Source organism: Serinus canaria, chromosome 2 (genome assembly GCF_022539315.1).
Source record: "Serinus canaria isolate serCan28SL12 chromosome 2, serCan2020, whole genome shotgun sequence".
NCBI classification, from domain to species: Eukaryota; Metazoa; Chordata; class Aves; order Passeriformes; family Fringillidae; genus Serinus; species Serinus canaria.
Window position 1 is genome coordinate 130,506,476 of NC_066315.1, and position 24,007 is coordinate 130,530,482.

A 24,007-nucleotide genomic window follows, 5' to 3' on the forward strand; every position below is an offset into this window, starting at 1 on the left:
TTTCACTATTTATTATCACACAGGTTTGACAGTGAAGAATTCAGGATTCTTATAATTCTCATTTTCCTTATATTGCTAAAATCCAGCTGTAACTAGCAGATGTACAAAGCAATAGAAGAGAAGAAAATAATATGTTTACTCTGTGTTCAAGCAGTAATAAAACACTGGTGTGCTTAGATTTCAAGCACAAGGGCAGAATGTTTGAGTACATTAAATAACTATGTTTCTGTTTGCTTTAAATTAAATGTTGATTTATTAGACTCTCTCTTTCAAACTGCAACAGTAATAGAGTATATCCCCATTATTTTGGACCCTAACAATTTGAAACAAACCCTTTAGATTCTCCTGGTGTTGGGCTATGATGGCTGACATCCATCCCCCAGTTAGCTCTCGTTATGATTATTGTATTTACTGTGTATGCAGGATTCTACACTCTTTCTATATTTCTACATTTTCAATGCAAACAAAAATGGTTTGTGCCTACTGTGCCTATTGTTATCATAATGATATGTAGGTGCAAGGTGTAAAAGAAATAGAACATCCATAGGAAGAGTCTTACCTGAAAGCTAGACCACATTTCTCCTAAATTAAACCCTTCTCAGTAAATCTCCAAGTACATTTAAATTTAACAGCTTTAATTAGATTCACAGTGATTTCAAATGTTGAAAGTTACTTTGAAGAACCCTAACACTAGGAAAGTTTCAGTTACATCATGTTAAGTCTGATCCAAAACAATTTAATGTATAAAATTAGCCAGATTAGAAGGGCCAAGTCCAATGCAGTATCTTTAAAAACAGCCTCTTTAAAAAGTGGTTAACAATTTCAGTTGTCATTAGGACTACATTGCTCCACCTGTTACAACTTAGCATACAAGGGATCTGTAAATTAGTAAAAATCTTCAAAAATATATCCTCAATATTTTAGCACAAATTAACCTGGTTCCTTAAGTGAGTGAGCATTTGAGTATAGTTTTAAGAATAAAATAAAAACAAACACACCACTAGTTTCTTGGCTGGAATTCCCTTCCCCTATGATTTTGTTAACTTGAATATATTTGCTACTCTTCTTTAGAGATGGCAAAAAATGTCAGCCTACCAATTCAGAAATTGTCCAGACAAAGAAGTGTTGACCAAAAGCTATTGACAATCTGTTCACACCAGCACTGTTGTAATATTTTGCCACATTAGGGACTTTCTTTGTAGGCTGCTCTACCTGCAGAGCTGCTCCCAGTTCTTTATAATTTTGCTTGCAAAACCAGAACACAGTAAGGACAGATATTTGTCTCCAGAACCAATAGTTAGGGCTGGAAATGCACGTGAAGCAAAAACTCAAAGGTGGTAGACCTAGCTAGAGAAATGCACTTTTCCAAAGTCAAAGAACCAAACTCTCAGTGGTGTAATCATTACGGCCTCTTCATCTGAAGGATGCACACTTGCAGTGTCAGAAGATTTGGCATCTTTTTACTTAAATTCTCCAAGTAAGTGAATACATGCACTTGCAGATAGGAGAGAAATGAGTAGCAGCTTTCATCCCTGTGTCACTTGCATTAGAGTTTAGGTGCATCTGTAGTTCTGCACAGATTCAAACGCAAGGATTGCAGGAAAAACAACTGAGAAGAGTTCTAGACATGTCAAAAAAGAGGAAAAGTGTTTGTTCACAGCCTTCAACACTGGGCAATGCAGTTTGAAAGACATATTTTATAAAAAGTAATTATCATAGCCTCTTTTTATTCCCGTGTCATGGAATTCCTGAGGTTTTCTCATTCTCAGTGAGTGGAATATTGAAACCATTATATTGGTCAATCTCCTAAGGGATGAACAAGAAAAATTACATTAGATTAACTTGTAGGTTAACAAATTCATACAAAAATCTGAAGTTTAGGACACTAAGTGCATATCAAACTTTGTTGATTCATTGTTTTGTTCCTATTGAAAAACACAAGATTTTTTTTCTACCTGCCAGCTATAAATTTTCCTGTAAATGTAAATATGTGATGGATTGAATCCAAAACCTTATCTGGAAATTTGGTCAGTTTGCATATTGGAATTACTTAAAATTGCACAAACCTGATTATACAAAATGTTTAGAAAATTCAGATTAAGACTTTGGCCTCATTTTATGATTTTCCAAATCAGGGATTGTACAGGCCTTGGGTTCTGGTGTGAATTCATCCCCAGATGAGAAGGCTTTGATAAGCAATTTCAGAATGACTGGAGTGAAGCAAGAAATGTGAGAAAGATTTAAGTCCAAGTGCTTTGTACTGCTGCCCAAAGGAATGGATATTACTCTGATCTAAACGAGCGCCTTGTGCAGCTGCTTGGCAGAATGATGTGATGGAAGCATGCAATGCACTGGCTGGTGTTAAACAGAGAGGCTAAACTGCCTTAACCTCCATCATCACTTCCCACTAACATAAATCTTGTATCTGACCCTAAAAGTCCACAGTAATGAAGACTCCCTTTATCTAAATTGATTCTAGCATCAATAAAAAAAAAAAAATTGTATTTCCTACAACTGCATTAAATTTTCTAATTCTAAATAACTTTTTAAAAAATTAAACTTCAACATTTTGTTTCTTTATCAGTTTTATTTTCAAATTTTTTCACACTCATGTTCATATGTTTACAGTGAATAACCGTGTATGTTCCTGGATGATTACCAGTACTTGTCATTATTCTTATCCATCAGATTTCATTCTCACTGTAGTTTCTTTCCCCAGGTGAATGCATATATACCTTGGAAAGCATTTTATTACTCTATCATGAAGCTGAAATAGCAATGCCTAACAAATGAAACAATGAGAAGCAGATACACAGCAATCAAGTTTTGTTCTTGTTTCTAACAGGAAGCAGGCAACACACATTTGGAACACTGTTTGTCTCTTCATGTCTCTTTCTGTAATAAATAGTAAAATATATATGACAATGTGTCATGTGAATCTGATTCACATTCTCTTAGGAGTATTTGGAGTGACTGTCTTCTTGTGCCAAAGGTGAGTGCAGAATTTGGGAAGGCATCCCTTCCGTAAGCAGACTCTGAAGATTGGTTGCAGCTTGACTCTTTACGGTGTTCCAATGAAAACAAGTATCATTTTTCTGCAGCCTTAAAAGGCAAGCTTGAGAATGATACCAAATGTTGCAGCACATGTGTTGATTTGTTATGTTACATTTCAGCTGTTAGTTATGCTAATGGAACAGTTTCACATATTTAGTTTTGATGTATTTACTTTCATGGCTATGTGTATGTACTGTCTACAATTGCCTGGTAACACTGATTGTACGATGTTCTGCTGTCACCACCAGGCCAGCACTGGAAATAAGATTAGTAAGAAAGACCTGGGCCTTAAATTTTCAGCCATGCATCCACTAGAAAAAGAAAACTGGTGTGAAATGAAATCAAAATGAAAACTGTCAGAGACTATAAGGTAAGCTTTGGCCTGCAATAAAACACATAGGAAAATAGTGATACAGATTAGATATGGTCAGCTTGTGTATCTGCTGTGAGAAGGTCCCCAGCCACACTCAGGCATGGACAGATGCAGGAGACAGACTTAAGGGGACGTTCAGTTGCCCACAGCTTCAGGCCATAAGAAGAGCTGGAGGGGGAAACAACTAAATAGGGTAACAGTTTAGTTTACCCAGTACGAGACAGGAGAGGGAGGAACCCATGCCTTGGCCTCTGCTTGGAGTTTCTGGGAGTTTCTGTACAAATAACACTGATTTACATGAGAATTCTGGACAAATATGCAAACTTCTGTAATTTTCCCAGTAAAACCTCCAAGAAGGAAAAGACAATTTCAAGAATGTCCAGATACTCAGGAACATGTCATATAAAGAGATTACTCTCACCGGCCCTCTACAGATATTTGTTCCAATGATATGTGGAGTAGTTTTGCTCTATTACAGTATATATTGAAATATGTGGATAGGATATACTCCTACACAAGGTTTAGAGAGGAAAATCAGACCAAAGTTTTACAAAGTGATTTTAAAAGTTCCTCATAGTTCTTCTAATGATATCACACTGTTGCAGTTTCTTTCCCTGATGGAATCAATCTACTCTGCCTTCAGCACCACTGTGGGCTAAGTGCATGCTCAATTAAAATACTCCTTTATAGGAAATATCAGTTCCACTTAACATTAAATGAGGGTCTAAAGGTCTATTTAGGGGGATGACAACCATAGTAAAAGTAATAATGATGCCCTGACAATCATAAAAATTGGACAGGTCTAACAAAGATAATTTTTCATTATTGAGGTCATTATCTGAGGTTTGTACTATGAGATCTGCAATTCTAACCCACATTGGAGATAGAAGGAAAGGTACAGCACAATTAGTTGGTTTAGAAAAAATATTATCTCTGATGTTAACACTAAGCAGACAGTTTCCAAATATGACTCAGTGTAGCAAAGGGGAGTTTAGGTAAACTGAGTATAATAGATAAAACTGGGAACAGGCTGCAGAGCCTGGAAATCAAGCTATGCATGTTTAATGTTTGAATCAAGAAATTCCATGGAAACAATCCAAAGAGCTTCTTTTATTGCCCGCAACACAGATTTACTTTGGTGTGGGTTGTCAAGTTTTGGAAACTTTTCTATCTTCTTTTCAGTCTTTACACTGAACAAATGCATTTGTGAAGGAAACTAATAAATGTATTTTTGAAAAAAAACCCACATTATTTACAACTTACTTGAGCTTGCTGGCATATTTGAAAAGGTTGAAGGGTTTCTTGGTAAAAAAGCTGATGATAAGCCTGTAGGTCGAACCAAAAGTACACGCAGTTCTTCCACAACTAGAGATGAAAAATATTGTAGGTTATTGTTACCCAAATATCACAATTTTATAAAAAATTGACTTTCCAATGCAAGTAATTATTTCGCTCCTTGGGGTCATCATAAATCAAGCTCAATTTAAAATGGATTTAATCTTCTGTTGCATACTGGCAGAAGAACAACATATTTCATAGCATTGTCACAGTGATACTCCATCTTTTATTGTATCCTTTATGCATAATTGGCCATTAAAATCGTTAACATTGTAGTTAACATTTAAAGAGTAACCACATTTCAGTGGCATAAAGCCAGTGCTAAACAAGAGATGCTGATAATGGACATGCAGAATTTGTGCCATGGCAAAATAGTATTTTGCAGCAAAAACCAAAATAATTAAATACTATGTACTTGACATATTGTACTGGGATTATCATTACATTTTTATTACAAGCATTTCTGAGACCCAGAGTCTTGGCCTCATTTCATAAATTCAAACAAACAGCAAAAGATCTTTCAGAAGTCCACATCTTTTCCCAAGTCCTCTGTTTTAATCATGTGTTTATGGGGTTTAGACCTTAAAAATACCCTGAAACCGCCATCACTAACCAACAAAGTATGCATTCCAAAAAGGTAGGGGTAGGGAACTTTGTTCCACAAACTGTAGCCTTCCACACCTGGAACATGAGTGAAATAGGCTTCACAGCTGAAGAGAAAACTTTAAGCAAATAATTATGAAAGGAGGCTGGCACCTGGAAAGGCTAGAGTCACTTGCTGGTTGCCTATCTCCAATGGAAAAATAAATTTCTTTCATTTAGATTTCTTTTATACACACTTAATAGTTTTAGCTGAAGGTATTTAGCTTTGGAAACGTTAGATCTTGCCTTCTAGAAGCCAGAGGCATTTCTAGCTACTGCTGCTGGATTCTGGGTTGTGCTAGTGGTGAAACAGATGTCCATCTTGATTGCATTCTAACCTCCCCTAAAGACTCAATTTTTCTGCAAAGCCACTAAACACTAACTCAATGTTCATAAACTGTTCCTCATAAACAATCCTCAATTTACACCAAGCAATGAATGATACATCTGCTGACTACATTGAAGAAATAGTATTGTGTGTCTCAGAAATACAAGGAGATTCATGGAAGCATAAGAAAATTTTAAAAATATTGGAGATTTTGGACATCACTAACCCAAAAAGTAAGAAGAAATGAGAATATTTTTAGTACTAGCACAGCAGGTTTCCCATATTTTTAAGAAACATTTTTTGTGGGTAAAGGCCCTGTTTTTTTCTGCCAAGTTAACTTTTAAAAATTAGTACCCTTTTTTTTTTTATCCCTGATGGTACAATAAGAATTCCAGTGGGTTTGAGACAGTAAGAATCTGACAGCTTGGTTAAGACCTGTCATTAGTTTGCATATATACGTGAACAGTTTATTGTTGTTGAGGGATTGAAGTCTCACAAGTAATAATTCATCCAGTCATCAATCTTTCTTTCTCCATTTCTTTTTTTTTTTTTCCAGTCTGGCTGCCCTCTATAACTTGGCATTCAGTCAATTGTGGACTAAATTATCACAGAGTAGGAAAATATTCATACCTTATTCCCTGACTTCTCACAGAATTGTGTGAAGTAGTAGCCTGCTCTGTTCTCCAAATAAAGAGACTGCAGCATGCTTTCAATTCCTGATCCCCTGAAGACAACACTGCTAGCAACACTTTTCCCCTGGACAAATAAAACATAGTTATACAGCAAGGAATAACAGGCTTTCATTATTTTCAAATGTCACTACATTGCAAAGGAGGGCCATGAAGTGCGTTCAATTAGTATCTTCATCCCAAGGAAGTAGACTCCATTTTCTACTACATATGCAATTGATCATGGCCCTTCACACCATTTTCCTACTAAATATTCACATCCAATGGAATAAATCTGATGACTGAAGACATGCAGAGAAGCTAAGTGATTATAGCATCCCTTAGGTGGTTCCTCAATACTTAAAACAGAAAAACAAACCTGGCCTTAATTCTGTCATTAAGTCTTTAGCTCTGAGGAATTCCAGTGATACTCAATGACATCAGTTAGCTGTCAAAGGTTGTCTCAGCTCAGGCTACTGTGTTTTGAATTAAGAGAAGTTAAGAGGTGGTTATTTGGTCAAGATTCAAAACATTTAACTATTATGGAACAAAAGACACATCTTCTGGGGTTACACCACTGACAGGAGCAACAAAATCATGAGCAATTTATCGAGCCAGAAATCCATGCTCATTACCACGCTCACTCCGAGAGCATTTGAGGAAGAATGCATCCCTTTTGTCAATGCTCACAGAGAAGCCAGAAGAGGCTTCTGTAAGTAAATTAGCTTCTGATGATCACAAGAGAGAAATTATGGCTGATTTGTTATCTCTGATAGCAGAAGTAGAAGCAGATGAGTGTGGTACCTGGCTGGCAATCAGCTTCTCTCCAAATAGTAACAAGGATGGAGGCAACCACACTTTTGAATCAGAATAGGACGATCTCCCTCCCCAGTATGAAGTTAAACTATGAATCCCTGCATTCCCCTTTGCATCATATTTGTGATGGCAAATTGTGAGGTCTTGACTGTAGGTTCCAGTCTAACCAATGTAAATGTTTGATATTTTCTTCTGTCAGTAAGAGGGAAAATGCATATGACATATAAAAACTAATAGTTCATGGTGTGAACTTTTGCTGAATATACATTCCTAACTGCAAATATCCCCTAATTGCAAAGGCTAACCTTTTTTTTTCTGTCAAAAACAACAAAGTAAAATGATTGCAGTGAAGTAATAAATAAAGTGGGATCTTGAAGTGCAAAACAAACAAGCAAGTGCTCAAGTGCTCAACAAACTCCATGCACATGTTGGTGGGCCCAGATTTCTAAATGGTCTTTTTCTTTCAGCTGTAAGGCTATGGGTATCAATACCTCCATGAAAGAGCAGGCTGTTTTGAGACCATTCCACAAAGCAGAAAGGTTTTGGATATATTTTAGATTGCCAGATGTTGACATCTCATATGTTTGATTTGTCAGCATTTTAACAGTTATTGAGAAAAGGCTCATCTGTGCAGCCTGTCTCTCCTGAGGTTTGCTCAACTATTGCTTAGCAGGCAATAATTCAACAAAGAAAAGAATGAAGTACACAAGCAATAAAGAGGGATTGTACAAATGAACCATCTTCCTCTATGAATGTTATAATTTTAATGACTTTCTAAGGCAGATTCAGTTTTCACTGTAAGTCTGATATACTTTCCTAGGCAATGATTCCACTGAAGCATTTATCCAGAAAGTTTTCCACCATAGCTGCTGAACACATGGTCACTATGGAGAAGACCAACACTTTCTAGTGAAAATAAACCTCTGTGTGAGCCATGATTTCCTATCCAATAGGTGACAGATACAACAGAGAAAATGCTGACATTCTGATGATACCTCTGCATAAAGAATTTACATTCATAAAATTAAACCAAGTTCTCCCCATTTTTGACTACTTCATACTGTAGAATAAAATGTTTTAACCCACAATTCAAGACAACTAATATTTTCAAGCCATACTTACATGGAGAAGCTCAGCATATGTGTATTTTCTATGACCCTGGTATTCTGAATATTTGGTCCCATCCAGAGCTAAGCTATGAATCATGTCTGTGCTCACTGACATTGGCCTGGATCACAAACAAAAAAATTTTCAATACATATTTAAGAAAAATCTAAGGCTGCTTATAGAGTAAATAAATAAGAAAGGGCAAAAACTGGTGTAATGATAAAGTGAATAGTAGAGGAAAAAGTACATGGAGTTTAAATTTACAATGAAAAAAATGTAGAAGAATACCTTTTTGATATTGCCCTGTGGAAATCATTGGCATAGCATGACTCTGAGGGTTAGCCTTTATGACAGGTTAAAAGAATATGAATGTATAGAATATTGATTATTATATAAGAGAAAACATTTGTATTTGGGGAAATAAACTCTTTTGAGTTGTGGCATATACAAGCAAGAAACTAATCAGCCAAGGAGGAATTCTCCATACAAACAATCTATACCATAACTGGGCTTCACTAAGCAGATAATTGTATTAAAGTATTAATGAAAACAGTGGAATCTAAAATACTTTCATAAATATTTGAGGTATATTGCTGTGCAGAAAGATACACAAGGGACTTTAGTACTTACCGTATTCTACTGCTAGAAATATCATCCCTTTGGAGAATCTGACTTCCTGTGAGACTAGGTAGTAATCCTGATGATCTCTTCAAAGAGAAATTTGATTTAGCTAGTTTTAATAATGGTGAGTTTAGCTAGTTTAGCTAGTTTTAATGTTGGTGAGTTTTTTCTACTTTTGTAAAAGACATTACAGAAAAATAAGGAAATTCTGATTATTTTTCCACCATTGTGTTTTCTTAACAAGTTCTCATTGAGTGGTCAAAAACAGTCAAGAGTTTCCAGGAGTATTCTTCCTTGTCAATCACAATATGTAAAATGGCAAGTTGCAAAAATTTCTGAATATTTTTCAAGATTTTTGGGCATACCTTAATAACCACTACAGCTTAGAAAATGCATTTTTAACAGGTGGAGATATGCTACAAGCACACTGTACAGAACTACAGAGGATGTCAGATGAAGAGCATGTGAACATGTTTTTTGAAACTTTAGGAAGATTATCTTAGGTCAGCTCACCATAAGAGAGATGCAATCACTCAGACTGGGAGAGAAAGGGGTCATTCTGACACACCATCACTTATTATTTTGAACAAAATCACACTCTGACCTTTTGGAGATGCCAATTGCATTCAGAGTGCCCTCAGAAATTCACCCAGAGCTTTTTCTAAGCTCTTGCAAGCACAGTGTAGTTAGAAGATTCAAAAGTCCAAATTTCTCATAGGAAAAAAGAAATAAGAGCAAGAAATGGGCCATTTGGTGACTCTGTGAATGTTGATGGTACCAGGTCCTAATTTGTATAAAATTCAACAGGGACTGGAAAACCTGCAGATTCCTGTCTGCCTGACCTACAGCTAGTCCTGGCTCCTTTGCACTCCTTGTGAACTGGTCACTGTAAGACACAGGTGCATCTTGCTCCCATTTCTGCCATGATCAACAGGAACATCTGAATCCAGTTTCTTCTTAACAGGAAATGTCCCACTGTTTTTCTACATTATCTCCATGAATCAGATTTCAAAGGAAGTAACTGTAGCCCCAAACTATCCTAACAGTAACAGAGGTTACTGACAGAGTGTGCTGACAAATCTGTGGCATAGCCTATACAGTTCTTGATACTGGAACCGCAATTTCAATCCACATTCTCCAAGTACCAAGTATCCTGAGGCTTAACAGTGTATTGCTGAAAACCTGTAGGTTTTATTGTAGTTACCCCTCACACTCAGGCTTTCAAGGAAGAAAAGTGACAAAACTGAACTGGCCACCTGAAAGCCACAAACTGTGAAAAGGTCTATTGAGTGGCTCACGGCCCTCTGTAGAAAGTAAAAGCATGTGTAGCTGATTGAAGGGCTGTAGTGATAGAAAATGATCAGAATTCTGCCTTTTTTACAGACATGAGGAATAGATCCAGGTTAACTGCAGTGAAGTTGTAAGAATTACTCTGGATTAAGACAAGGCTGAGTGGTGAAGCTGCATTGCTAGAGATTAATTTTGCAGTTCTGAGAACATCCAACTAAAATATCTATCCACAGGACTTAGGAAATAGTCAGGGTGTAACTGAGAAGATAATTTGACTCAATTTATAGTAACTTCTTGCATGAAGTATAATGAAATTTTATTTCATTTTTATACGCAACCATCCTCAATATACCAGCTTGCTAAATATTTCCTAAAAGACCTTGTTCTTGTTCCATTGAACTCAAGGAGTTTTGTCATTATTTTTGACAGGAAAAAGCTTTGCTTTCCAATGCTATGATCCTACTTACCTGAAGAAGGGAAGGTGGTGTGTCAGACTTTTGGGTCAATGGCAACAATGATACTATTTGTGGGAAAGGATCAATGTCCACTCTTGGTCTCTCTTGACATGTGTGCCAGAACTTCAGTTTTGCACTGGCAGCATCTATGGCTGTTGAATGAGTGACACAAAATCTGGGACCCCTAGGGAGAAAAAACTAATAAGTAGAACTTTCCAAAGTAATGAAACAATGGGCTTTTTGGCTTTTTTTTTTTTTTTCAGTGATGTTGTTTACTGTACCAATACATGGTGCTATATGCACCTAGGATTAAAAATCAGTTAGTGTCAAAAGTATGTTTAGATACTGCGTGCTTCCAAATCTAAAACCAAACTACACATAAGTAAACTGTGGCTGTAAAGTCTGCACCATTACAAACAGTTGCCCTTCTATCAATCTGCAGGAATGTATGCCCCATCCATCCTACAGCAAAATATAAGAAAGGATTGTAGGCCGGGTTCGAGGACACAAGTCATGTGAGGATCCACAATTCCAGGTTTATGCCTGGAATTTGTTAAACCCCCTTGGGGGGGAGACAACACCCTCAAAAATTTAGCCCATATTTTGGAAATAGGTTAGATTTTATATCCTCACTTAAGCTGTTAATATGTAAAAGGCATTTTGTATGACAGGCATTGAACAGTAAAGTCTCAGGCTTAAATCCCATGAAGGCATACACACAGAGCATCCTCAGAACTTGGGAAGGGTAGTATGGGGAACAGGTTAGGAGAGACTTAACCTCCTGTGTCTGGAGGGCTTTCCCTGTCCTGCAGACTAAACTTTAATTGAATATTACCCAAGGCAGAGATCCACAAAGCAGCTCAGATTCTCTGGTAGAAAAATGGCAAGAGCTTATTAAAGCAGATCCACCAGGCTTCTCAGCAGATTGCTGTCTAGGCTCAGCCAAAAATTCATGTGCTAGTACTTACAGTGACACTGCTTCTAATAATTGCAGTGGGCTAAGTGACATGAAATAATAGGTTTATCAAAGAAAATGGATGTTTATTAAACAATAGAATTTAATTTCACATCCATTTTTTCATACCAGTAAAGAAGTAGCGGTTTCACTACTTCAGGCTGAATCTGTCTTAAATGCATTATATTCCACTGATCTCCATGCAGCAGCTCAAGTCTGAGCAACACTTCTGAACTGAGGAAATAGTCTCCACTGCTCAGCAGGTACAGTTTTTTCATCTTACTGAGTTGTCTGCAGTGAACAAAAATAGTCACATAAGCATGTATCAAATGCTGTACAGAACTGACTACAATTTATCCTACTGCTTAAGCTGCTGCCATGCAACATGTTTTTAACTGCAAGTGGCAAAAGCCAAAATATTTTTTCCACAAATTAGAGACAGGTTGTGTATAAGACAAAATGTATAGTGCTGTAGAATAGACTATCTGACTATCCTGATCAGCAGGATCTTTCATTAAAGGAGTTTGTCATACTGATGTCCTACTTGTAAATTTAATTTCTTTTATTTTTTAGGTTCTTTCTGTTGCCATCTATTTTCCAAATCTCTTTCTAACACAGCCTTAATAATATGATTCTGACTTCATGTAAGCCTTGCAAATATGACTCTGACAAAAGAGTTTCAGCAGCTTCAGCAGAGTCATTCCAAACCTTGTCAGGACACACATTTAATTGTGTCTGTTTACTCAGACATTACAATTTACTCTGAAATCTCAAAACCTGCATTGATCTATCCAGGTCACAAGTATTAAAGCAATGGGAATAACTGTTAAATAGTGGTAAGTACCTTTGTTGCCTTGTGGCATTCTTAAGAGCCTTTAGTCTTTCAATATCCATCCAGAACCACCAGTACCTCTCCCCTAGTGTTCCTTTAATGAACTTCTTGAATCTTTCAAACTCATGTCTGTTGCCAGTGTCGTATGTCTCATGACTAATACACCAGGCAGCCCTGCTGTCTGGCCCAACACTTTCAGAACTTGGACTTAAGCTTCCTTGTTTTCTTACATCTTCCTTGGAGTCCAAGGCTGTAAGTGGAGAAGAACTTTGATTAAAGAGTGACTGCAGCACCATGAGCAAATTCATTATTCGCTCGCTTGTGTGTAAACACTTCAGGCTGTTTTGTGGGACTTCACGTTACTTTCAATGTCAGCAGCTGACTGGAGGGTCAGCTCTGAAATGGGTTCTTTCATTGCCATTTGAGAGGATATTGATGTGAACTCTTCCACTGTCTGAAAAGTTGTGCTTCCCTGTTCATCTTCCTCTTCTGCTGCACTGTGCCATTTTGGGTGTAGATAAACTCTTGACCGCGTGTGGGAAAGAGTTTCAGCAATGGCCACCGAGCAGCCCTCCTCAGCCTCTCTGGGCCTCTCACTGGTAACATGGGCTTCTGCAGATGCTGTCCCTGAAGGGGAAAGGAAACTCTGTTTGTGGCATTCCTTAGACAGGTAACCTGCTTCTTTGTCTAATCAGTCAGACATTCCTTTCAACTTCCTCTGAAAATAAGCCATATCTAACCAGTGTTAGCCACTGTCACAAACAGACACTTGGATTAGGAACATGGCAGAGAGATTCCCTGCTCTGCAATTACATAATTTCCTAACTATATATGGCAAAATATGTTGATGTTAACACAAAAATCAGTGTGATTTAAAATATCTTTTGTTAATTCTTAATTATTTCACTTGTTTTCACTTGACAAAGAAAAATCACAGCCTCTTGACACAGGTTTGTGAAATGAAATATGGAGAATCATTTCTGAGGGCCTAAGGCAATTAGGGAGATACATATCTGTATCTCCCTAACATATGAGCGGAGGCTTCTCTTCCTCTTGCTACTGTGTAAAAAGCAGAAGCTAGGCTGTGCAATGAGGTATGAGTCCATATGTGCATCTGTATTTTCTCTCCCAGAACCTCTGGAACTTGCCGAACAATTTCAAATAAATTAGAAGATAGGATTCCAAACGATTACAACTTACAAGATTCATAAAAATTGGCAGCCAAAAGACCTTTAAGTGCCCAACATAAACACCCGAAGAAGATGGCTGAAACACATCATATGCTATCAAATACCCAAAGAATCCAGACAAGAAAGGCTTTCAAAACATATGAATTCCTCTGCCCCCAAAAAACCCAGAACAACTCAACTGAAACTTAGAGATTTCTATGAGACAAAAATGTATAAGAAAAGAAACTACTACTATCACAAAATTGCTTGGTTACTAGCTCAAACTTTCACTTTATGTTGTAGCTATGGAAAGAAACAAATGCCTGTCTGAAGCCTCAGATGCCATGTGATACTCAGAAGGTAACAAGTGGAGTTAGCAACAATTCCTTAGAAGGCCTTTCCTTTCCAGCTAGTCTGAGCTGTGTTACAAACCACTGGGTTATGTACCCCTGTTAACCCTTGCTACTTAACCACAGGGCTAAGTAACTCTTGCTACTTACCCAGAAGGGGACCTTTTCCAGGTAATGATTCATCTCTTTTATGCTGCCCATGCAAATGGTGAGTACCTTGAATTTTACTAGAAACTACAGGATGTGTATACGAATCTGTAGTTTTCACAGAATCACCTTGTTTTGCCAACGTAAACCAATCCTTTACCTGAGAAATTGTAGCCTAGGAAAAGAAGTTTCATAGAACAATTAAAATTTCTCTGTTTATTGCAGTATTTCTGAGAGCTACAGCTTACTGTGCAGTCTTTTTGTGTAGATTTCTGTAAGGATAGTTCCCAATGCAGAGAGCTGTGGGACAGTAGCTGAGCGTACTTGTATGAGCTGAACTTCTGTTCAAGTTGTATTACAACTCATCGACCTTCTTCTATGCAAAGTTCAAAAAACTTTGAATATAAAAGTTATTTAGAGAATCAGAAAATGGTTTAGGTTGAAAGAGACCTTGAAGATCCTTTATTTCCAACCCCCTGGCACTAGACTAGGTTATTCAAGAGTCAGTTGTCCCATTAGATTGTGACCTCAGTTACAATAATTCTACCCAATTCATTCAATCAATCTTGATGTTACACCCATTAAATATGTTTATTTTACCTCGCCAAGTGATATATAGAACTTCTTCATAGTCAATGAAGTCAGTGAAGGGTCATCCTCCTCCTCAGGAGAGGGAGAACTTGGGCTTTGCTTCCTTATCCTTATCCAGGGAGAGTAGTCACTATCTATAATGAAATTAATGCCAGTCTTGCTCCATTCTACCTGTGATATCAATTTAGCTAGTCTGAAATTAAATGTTGAGACAAGAAAATTATTAATTTTAGCTTTTAATCAGAGAAGCAGTTCATTTCCCCAAAGAACTGGCAATTTTAAAAAGCTGTCTATCTAAAAAAAATGGCTGCAGAGAACTTCATGATCTGCTTTTTTCATAGAATAATGGAATTATAGAATATCTTGATTCAGAAAGGACCCACAAGGATCACTGAGTCCAGCTAGGTATTATTTCAGCCTTCAACTGCTGTCACATCCGTAAATGCCACTGCACAGCTCACCAGCACACAGATAGTGCCCTGCTTGCATTATCAAACTTAACCAGTCTTTCAGGATTTTGCATGTAGCTCTGGAGTTCCAAGCCCTGCCAAGATTCCCTTGAACATTTTGTTCACTAAAATCGAACTATTCTCCCAGACTGCAAAAGCCCTGTATCACTACCAGAGACTGCACCTCTGGTTCCTGACAGAAGCAGCCTTCCAGCAGGAATGCCACAACACTAATCACACTGATGGAACTTGCAGCTGATGACAAGACAGCTGGCACTCTCATGTTCAGCTGGCTGCCCTATGGGGATTCCATAGTACTGAACAGTTCTCCAGTGCCACTTTGTGTTGGTGTGAACCTTGCAGTGTTCAGGAAAGGCAATCTTAGACATGGCAACAGTGAGGATGCTCTGGCACCAAGAACTGGGCAGAACTTATTTAAATTAGAAACAAGTACAAAGCCAACCAAGTCTCATGTGAAGGGAAGATGAAGCCTACGCTTGAGCCTTCCACCGAGTGAATGCCCAGTTTTATTTGTGCCCACTAATGGAGATCAATTAGGATTTATTTCCAGGATTAGGGTGCCTTCATCTTTAAACACAAGTTTCCCTTTTAGCATCTGAACTTGATTCTGATTCAGCAAAGCAGTTTGAACTACTGATGTCAGTTGAAATTAGGTACATGCTTAAAGATAGTTTTATGCAATTCTCTTGGTAACTGCTTAATCAAACAGTTTGCTATAGCAGAAGATCAGAGCTATTGTTTCATGTGGCCCAGATATGTGTAAAGCAGGCTGTTAACAAAGGTATAATTCAGCACTCTCACAGTTTGCTTGTTTTTTGCACACTTTTCCCCCTTGAACTTAAGTGCAGTTTCCAGGTTATCAAAAATAAAAAATGTTTTCTATTTTTCAAATGTATGAGTCTATACCCCAGTAACCACTCTGCATTACAATCAGCAAATATGAGTTTTGTGAACCAAACTTCCTGGCTGCCTCTCCTTTTGGACCCCTAAAACATGCTACGATCATCTGCATCTAGATACAGCCTTAAGGGATATAGAGGTAGGTCCTCCCAAAAATGCACACTAGATCTTCTGAACATCTGCTGAATAGACATCTGGAAAAACACTGCAAGTTTGTAACAGTAAATCATCCAGATATGCCATGGCATCCTACAGAGGACTTTGCTAAACTCTGATAGAGACCCCAAAGACACTAAACTAATAATTGAAATAAAAACCACTTCCTGGTTTTTTCCAAATTAATTTCATAGACTTGTAACTTCTACTTATATGGCTTACATATTGATTAGCAAAAGATGCATTGCTAACATGACATCTCTGAGGTACAGAGATTTAGAAATCAGTAAATCCCATTCTTACTTCCTTTGTAATGGTGTAGTATAGGATGTAATTCATAGTTAAGGAAAATTACAGCATGATGAGTGAAAAAAGTCACTAACTTTCCTTTATCCAGGTCACTAAAATATTACAATGAAGAAAACAGGACAAGAGAGGGCAAAACCACTTTAAGAATACTACCAAGATGAATTAAACAAAAGAGGAAAACGTACAAATTTATAAAGACAGCATAAAAGATTGCAATACCTGTATTCAAAGTAACAGTCACTTTCTAGAAATGCTGGAAGCCTTTCTTTCTTAATCCACTCAATTGCTTGCTCTTGATCGAGTTGCTATTAAAAAAGAAATGCCAAATTTTTGCAATTCTTTACTTTCTTGACTTACTTGCCACGTAACTGATTCTCTACAACCCCCTTTTACAGAAGCATTGTCTCAGGAAAACAAATACAGAGTGAACATCACCTTTATGCTGGAACAATTATTTTCCAATTAAAAGCTAAAATGATCTAAACCTGATTTCACCTAATAAGAGTTCAACTTTTCTAACAAATCATGAGTGGTTTTTCTTCAGAAATAATGTGTGTATGAATCATTCTTTTACTGCACAATTTCAAATGCAAATTACATGCACAATTTTTTTCTGCAACAGGAAACAGCTACATTCTGACTTTGACACATTTTATAAATAATAGCTATTATTTTTCCTCAAGAATCTGAAGAATAAGGAACATTAAATTAAGTTGTATTTTCAGAATGAGAAAGCTCTGGATATTAAAACCAAAATCAAACAAATAGAAATCCAATTAGTTATCACCTCTCATGCTTTTATGTCGGACCACTGCATAACTGCATTGCACACAGTAATTCTCATAGTGGAAACCCATGCGTGGCATGATGTGGGGCCACAACAAATTTCTGCTCAGGCAGTCTAAGCCTCAGTGCCTCATTGAAGCCTCCAAGGAGTAGTTTGGGGGGTGAAAGGGAAACGTTGAGCAGCAAGTCACACTGAGACAGCTAGTTCCAATGAAGTAAGAGCAAGATCTCTGACTATGGCCACAATGATCCATAGTTGCTTCCCTCAGAAATTACATACAGCCCTTCCTAGTATTTTCTTAATAGTGTACTTTTTCCACTCTTAGGGGATGATCTGTTTTATTCATCTGAGGTGTATTTTTCCTTTTACTGAAGGTGAGACTAATTATTTTGAAAAACGTAGTAACTACCCTTGTCCATAAAAACAGGTGAAGTTTGGGCAAGGATGGATACTACTTGTTACATCAGGTAACCAGTTTTTGTAGATCACAGCTTGAATTTTCTTTCCATGAGCTAATATTCCATTCAGGGCAAGGGTTATTTCTGCCTCATACGTATCTGTAGGGGATTAAAAAAATCTGAATTACTCAGAAAGTGGGTGGTTTCATTTAGAGAGAAGAAAATATTTCAAAATATGGAAAGCTTATGTTGGCAGTGGCTCATACAATGTAATTTGTGGAGATGGAGACTAATTACTCCCAACCACACAGTGTATGCTTCTTCTTGGCAATTGACAAGTTTTTTTGAAACACAGAAGATAGTTTCTTTATTTTGGCATTTAATATTTATGCATTTACTGACTTACAGCCCAGTTTTTTATCTGAATGATTCATAACATGCTCACGTCTGTACATGGCTGGTACACAAAATTATATGTCATATCAGAAGGAAAAAAATTTTATTCCTTCCCCATCCCCAGAGAAAGATGCTACATTTAATCTGATGGAGTTTGTTACCTTGGTTAGTTTCCTTACCCAATCAGCCTTAGACCTCGCTAGGACCCAATCCAGCAAAGCTTTTTGCACATGTTTAAGTTTAAGCATGTGTTTAACTTCCCTTGATTAAAGTTAAAAACATACTTAAGTGCTTTGCTGAACTGGGGTTTCTCTGAAGTAAGGTATGTGGGATGCCAGCCAGTTTCTTTCCATAGTTGTGATCAATTCTACACAAGTCCTACACAAGTCAAATCTACATAGATTTTTTTCTCAATGTATTTCACACCATTGATATTGACTATGGATTAGAAGTTACTTATTTCCATATCAATGATTTGCAAACGTGCAAACACACATGAAGAAAACGTTTGCTTATCTGGAAATTTGTAACAATCTGAGAGGGAAGTAAGAAAAATACAGAGGAAAATACCACTGTGTGTATTTCTTAGTCAAAATGTGTTTAAATTCAGGCCATAGCCTGAAAGGCCTACTAGGATTTTCCAGCCATAACTCCTTTTCATAAGTAACCTGCCAGTGATGATCAATCAAGGTAATCACTCAAAGATGATCACTTTTTGTAATCAATGTAACATTTAAAAACAAGTGTCAATCTCTTTAGTTTGTGTGAAGGCAGCCAAAGCAAAGCAGACAGCATCATCTGACAGCTGAAAGATCAAATCCTACTTGATTTGAACAGAACTGCTTGATAGAGTTGATCTGGGGTGGCTTCTCCTGGTGCAGTCACTGTAGTGCAACAAATGCAGCTGACTTCTTTCACCCTGTGTAGTTGCAGTAGCCATTTGGGGCAAGCTGTTACACAGGCCATTTGTTCCAGTTCAGACTTAAGATACCAAGCTGAACTGGATGAGGTATCTAAGTTACTCATCAAGTAAAGGAGGAATCAAAATTAAGAAGAAATATCACCCATTCACCCCAAAAGGAGAAGAAAGGGTACTCAGGCATTCTGTTCCTCAAAAGGCTACAATGCTTCCCATCTATGGAAAATATCCCAGGGAAAGAAATAGAATCTTAAATTATACTGAAGCCCTGTTTCTCCAGACCACATGAAAGAAGAAAATATTAGTGAAATGGCTTTGAATTGCTCAAGAAAGGCCATCCACAGTGGTAATGATGGGGGGTTAGCCCAGAGAGCATTGTAAGCCACACTTGCACAAACACGCAGCATTTCCTTAGTTTAATACTGAGAGCAAATAAGAAATCAAGAATAGCTCTTCTGCTTTTGTGCTCTCAAGCAAAGTATTTGTGAAAATTATTATTTAACATGGTTGGGATGTCTATGAGCCTTTTCCTTTTTTATCATTTGTCCAGTTTAAATGCAGATAATTGCAGTATCACATTAGTATCATTTTGTCAAACATCATTGCCTTTTGACCTCTCTCAACACTGTTTTCTTTTCTGAAAATCATTAATCTTATACTGGGAAAAGCAGTGGTCTGTTACAACTCCCTGCTTTTCTCTCAGCTTTCCAGCTGTGCCATAATTTTGAGCAGGCACTGAAAAAAATGGAGCAAGACCTTAGACTGGCCTTGAATAAAAGGAAATGAAGACACATCAGTCACATCCATGCAAAATAAGAAAGGAATAAACCAGGCATCCTAGTGAAACACTTTTTTTGTCCTTGAAATCTGTTGTTTAAAGGTAAAATCCCACATCCAATTACACCGACTGGTATTCTCCCAGGTGCAAAAGATGCTTCAACTGATTTTAACCTGCCTAATCTGGTGCTGAAGATGGCCCTGGAAGTAGGCAGGTGAGAATACCAAAACGGATACTGGCTAAGCAAGCCTGAAACCAGATTTTTTTTTTTTTCCTAAATTCCAACCCATCTTTCCATTAATTTAGCTCTCTTCTTGCCAAAGATTATTTTTTCTGGCCATTTCAATTGATGCTAACCATGTAAATCCTTTAGGAATTAATGGAAGAGAGACTTATGTGTTGCCAGACCACAGATGAGCTCATAGCCACACAAGGAAATTAATTAATAAGGAAAGACTGAGCTGCATTAGTTTCAGTCAATTTGCACATTCCAGGGATCACTAGTAAAGTAACTGTTGTCATAATATTTTTTCTTTTAATATTAAAAAGTATTCAGACCACACAGCTGAACCCTGCCCTACAGAATCTTCAAAATTCTGTGCTACAGGATGTGCATCTGTAATTCCATTCACTTGTCTGCTAGACACATGTGCATTACAGGGCATAATTTGGCCCATCACTGTTTTCCTAACATAAATTAACATTTTTCCCAAGCTACCAAGCCAAACACAACAGAAACGATTGCCAGTATCTCTACAGTAAGATCTAACTATAAACTCAGGGTCTATAAGATTCTTACCATAGTGTTGTAATTTGGATCAATACTGAAGGCTGAAGAAGCACTGTGCATTTTGGAGAGCTGCCCATCATTCTTTTCCTTGCTTAGAACATCATAAATGGGGCTTGGAGGTTTTTGATCATGTAGAATTTTTTTCGGCTGGCTTTCCAGGCATCGTGGGGCACAATTAACTACTTCAAAAGCCCCAACATCAGAGTTAAACTTCACTGGCTGGGCAAAAGTCTACAAAAGAAGTTAGGAAAGTTTATGGCAACTGTCATTTAACAAATTACTGTAATAAGGCAACTGTCATTTAACAAATTACTTTTTATCATATAGAGGCATCCTACAGAATAGAAAATTGCATTATGAGGCTTCTTTCTCTTGGGGCCTGAAATAGTAATTTTTCTGCATTCTTGTTTTTGCTGTACAGCTTTCCAAACCATTTCTACTTTTTTATCTCAGCAATGCTTAATTGTCAACAATTGAATTAATTATAGATCACAGACCATTCTTTTTCACATGTAAATAATTGATTCAGTACATTGAAGTCTAGAAAATATAATTAAGTGTGACCTTAGTAACTGTCCTACAGAGAAATACTCACCTACAGGATCAGATCTACAGTATTATTCTCCCGTTGATTGTTATCAACAATCAAGGCAATTAGCAATGAAACTGACCTTTTAAATGTGAGATGCATTTTAGGAGGATCAATCTGAATATTTTCATATGTAGGAAAGGTTTGTCTCCATACTGTTACTTGTAGCCCAAACAACTACCAAAACCCATGTCCTGTAGCAAATTTTATTATACATCACTAGTTCAGTCAAATATTGTATAATAGATGAGATGGACTAAACTCCAATTTTGGCCATGCAAATGTGACTTGTCAAATCACAAAGCCCCACTGCACATGTACACACTAAAACAGAACCATATTTTATCTTTTAAGTTCTGGTATCAGGTATTTCCCTGAAAGACTATCTTTCAAATTCTCTTACTTGAAATGAAGAGGAAAAATATGGATGGATTTTACAGAAGTCATAGAGCATACCCATGACAGTTATGAATAGGAGATTATATAGGACATATGTACATTATATACTCTGTATTATATAGAGTATATAAGCATCTCTGCACTCAGCTGGATGACAAGGCATGGTATATTTAGGTACTCAGGAAACAATGGCCATACCTAAACCCTGTGCCAAAACTTATTTTGGCTTTGTTTCAGACAGGATCCCACCTGGTCTTTGCACAGTTGTCGTTCTGCATTTAATAAGAATATTTTATTTGTTCAAGTACTGTATTTTTAATTTCCATGAACTTTTTAATATATTACATGTATGCACACAGACATAACTTATATACATTCTAAATATGTTAAATACATGCTACATCTAACAGAGAAATATACTACAGTACAATTTGATTCTTCTTCACACCTGTATAAGCCCAAAGTGATGCTGGTAGTGTCATCTATTTTGGTGATTCTGTTTGAAACCCCCTTGTTGATCAATGTCTTGTAGAGCACTGCCCAGAATTGAACCATGTGGCTGCAATATGTTTTTTCAGCATTCCCTACTTATCCCATAATGACTCACTGTAGAGGCTCAGCCTGGCAAAGCACACAGCAAGTGAGAGCTTTAAGTGTACGATTAGTGCCTATGACATCAGACCGTCACTGCTCAGGGCCCTGCATTGAATTGCATGAGTCTGGTCAGTTACCTAACTTCAGCTGAAATCATGGATTGGTTTTTGTTCTCTGACACCTTCTGCCTCTTTTGGCATTAATTTTCTCCAGGGCACTCAGTAGGTTTTAGTGCTTTTTTTTTCCAGATGTCCTGAACAGCATCTAACAAACCTTTCAAGTGCAGCAGATTTCCCTACATGCAGACCTCCTCCCAGTTTGCTATGTGCACACTTCATTTACTTTCAAACCTAATTTGTGCTGCTACCAGCTTTTAAGTTACTAACTCTGCAACCTTAATTGCCTTTAAATGTTTTCCTCCTTATATATTCCTTCAAGTTTTAAATAAAGAAACTGAAGAAAGTACACTAAGAAACAAAGTACTTCAGTCTCTAAGGATTTGAAATGCTCTCGGTTGTGTCAAAGAAAAGCAAACAAAATGCAAATTTCATAATAAAGGGCTTTGGGACTAGACATGATGAGATTGTTTTAGTTTCATATTTTTCAAATTGAAAACCAAGCAAATACAGTACTAGTTTAGCACATATATCTACTTTTATTTATTAATTTGTAACTTACTCTAGATCTAGGGTTTTTTGATACTTATTCTATTTAGCTGGACAGAAAACTATGGCGATTTTAATGAAGTGAAATGGATGTTAGTGACAATTTTTAAAATGTAAAGTGTGTTGCTGTTTTGTTGTTGACTACCAACCATTTATAAGACAAATATACTAATGGAGCAAAAGAACACGCACTGATGGGATAGGAAGACTTAGACTTCATACACCACATACTTGACTGAAAAAGGGCATTCTAGTCCAGACTTTTGGGGTTTGGATGTAGTTACTCATCCCCAGGGACATCAAAAGGCAGCACATTTCTTCTGTCAGTCTGAGAGTAGCCAGTAGACTTGACTCTAGTAAGGATGCATCCAGTTTTGGGTCCCCTGTACAAGAAGGATATTCACGTATTTGATCAAGTCCATCAGAAGACCACAAGACAGTCAGAGACTGGAGCTCTCACCCCTGAGGGAAAAGCTCTAGGAGGACTAGCAGCAGCTTTAGTGTATTTACAAGGAGATGGCTGAACAGATAAAGCCATGCTTTTTATGGAGGGGTATGGTGGGAGGACAAGAGACCACTTGTCATACACTGAAACAACAGAGGTCTCAGCTGGATTATAAGAAAAAAGGTGATTTGGGGATGATTAGCACTGGAATAGGCTGTCCAAAGAGAAATCAGCTGTTGAAGGTTTTCAAGACCAGCTGCAGAAAGTGCCAAGCAACCTGCAGTCAGTACTAAAGTACTGACCTTGCTTTGAGAAGGAAGCCACACTACAGACTTCCTCAAAGTCTCTTCCAGGCAGTAACTTATGATTCTGTACAAATCTCAAGTTCCCAAAAAAGCATCTTTCTATCTCTCAAACTATCATACAAAAGCATTTTAGAATAATTTAAACCTTTCTGGAGAAGATTATTTACTCAAAAAATCTAGAATGATAAATCAGAATGTTTTTATAAGCATAATAAAAGAAGAGAGAATTCCAAATCTTCTTAATCTATCACCACCACAAAAATAAAAGTGACAATGTTATGAGAAAAATAAAATGGGAACTCACAAAAAACCACCCCCAGAACCTGATTTTTTGTAGGAAACACTTTCCCAATTATCACACAGGAGAGAGG

General features: G+C 37.2%; 2 protein-coding genes across 2 annotated transcripts in view; both read right to left on the minus strand.

The window, feature by feature from the left end:
- PABPC1 (poly(A) binding protein cytoplasmic 1) overlaps nucleotides 1–24,007 on the minus strand; it is a 688,709-nt gene that overhangs the window by 392,693 nt on the left and 272,009 nt on the right. The window lies entirely within an intron of this gene.
- Nucleotides 1–24,007, minus strand: part of RGS22 (regulator of G protein signaling 22) — a 67,244-nt gene that overhangs the window by 27,798 nt on the left and 15,439 nt on the right. Inside the window, exons 4-15 of the mRNA XM_050970364.1 lie at nucleotides 20,649–20,870; nucleotides 16,791–16,876; nucleotides 14,746–14,929; nucleotides 14,149–14,320; nucleotides 12,843–13,106; nucleotides 12,492–12,729; nucleotides 11,777–11,938; nucleotides 10,705–10,876; nucleotides 8,957–9,033; nucleotides 8,342–8,447; nucleotides 6,366–6,491; nucleotides 4,691–4,792 (exon numbers count right to left, since the gene is read on the minus strand). Of these exons, the coding sequence (XP_050826321.1) occupies nucleotides 4,691–4,792; nucleotides 6,366–6,491; nucleotides 8,342–8,447; nucleotides 8,957–9,033; nucleotides 10,705–10,876; nucleotides 11,777–11,938; nucleotides 12,492–12,729; nucleotides 12,843–13,106; nucleotides 14,149–14,320; nucleotides 14,746–14,929; nucleotides 16,791–16,876; nucleotides 20,649–20,870 (1,911 nt within the window). The remainder of the gene's footprint in view (nucleotides 1–4,690; nucleotides 4,793–6,365; nucleotides 6,492–8,341; nucleotides 8,448–8,956; nucleotides 9,034–10,704; nucleotides 10,877–11,776; nucleotides 11,939–12,491; nucleotides 12,730–12,842; nucleotides 13,107–14,148; nucleotides 14,321–14,745; nucleotides 14,930–16,790; nucleotides 16,877–20,648; nucleotides 20,871–24,007) is intronic.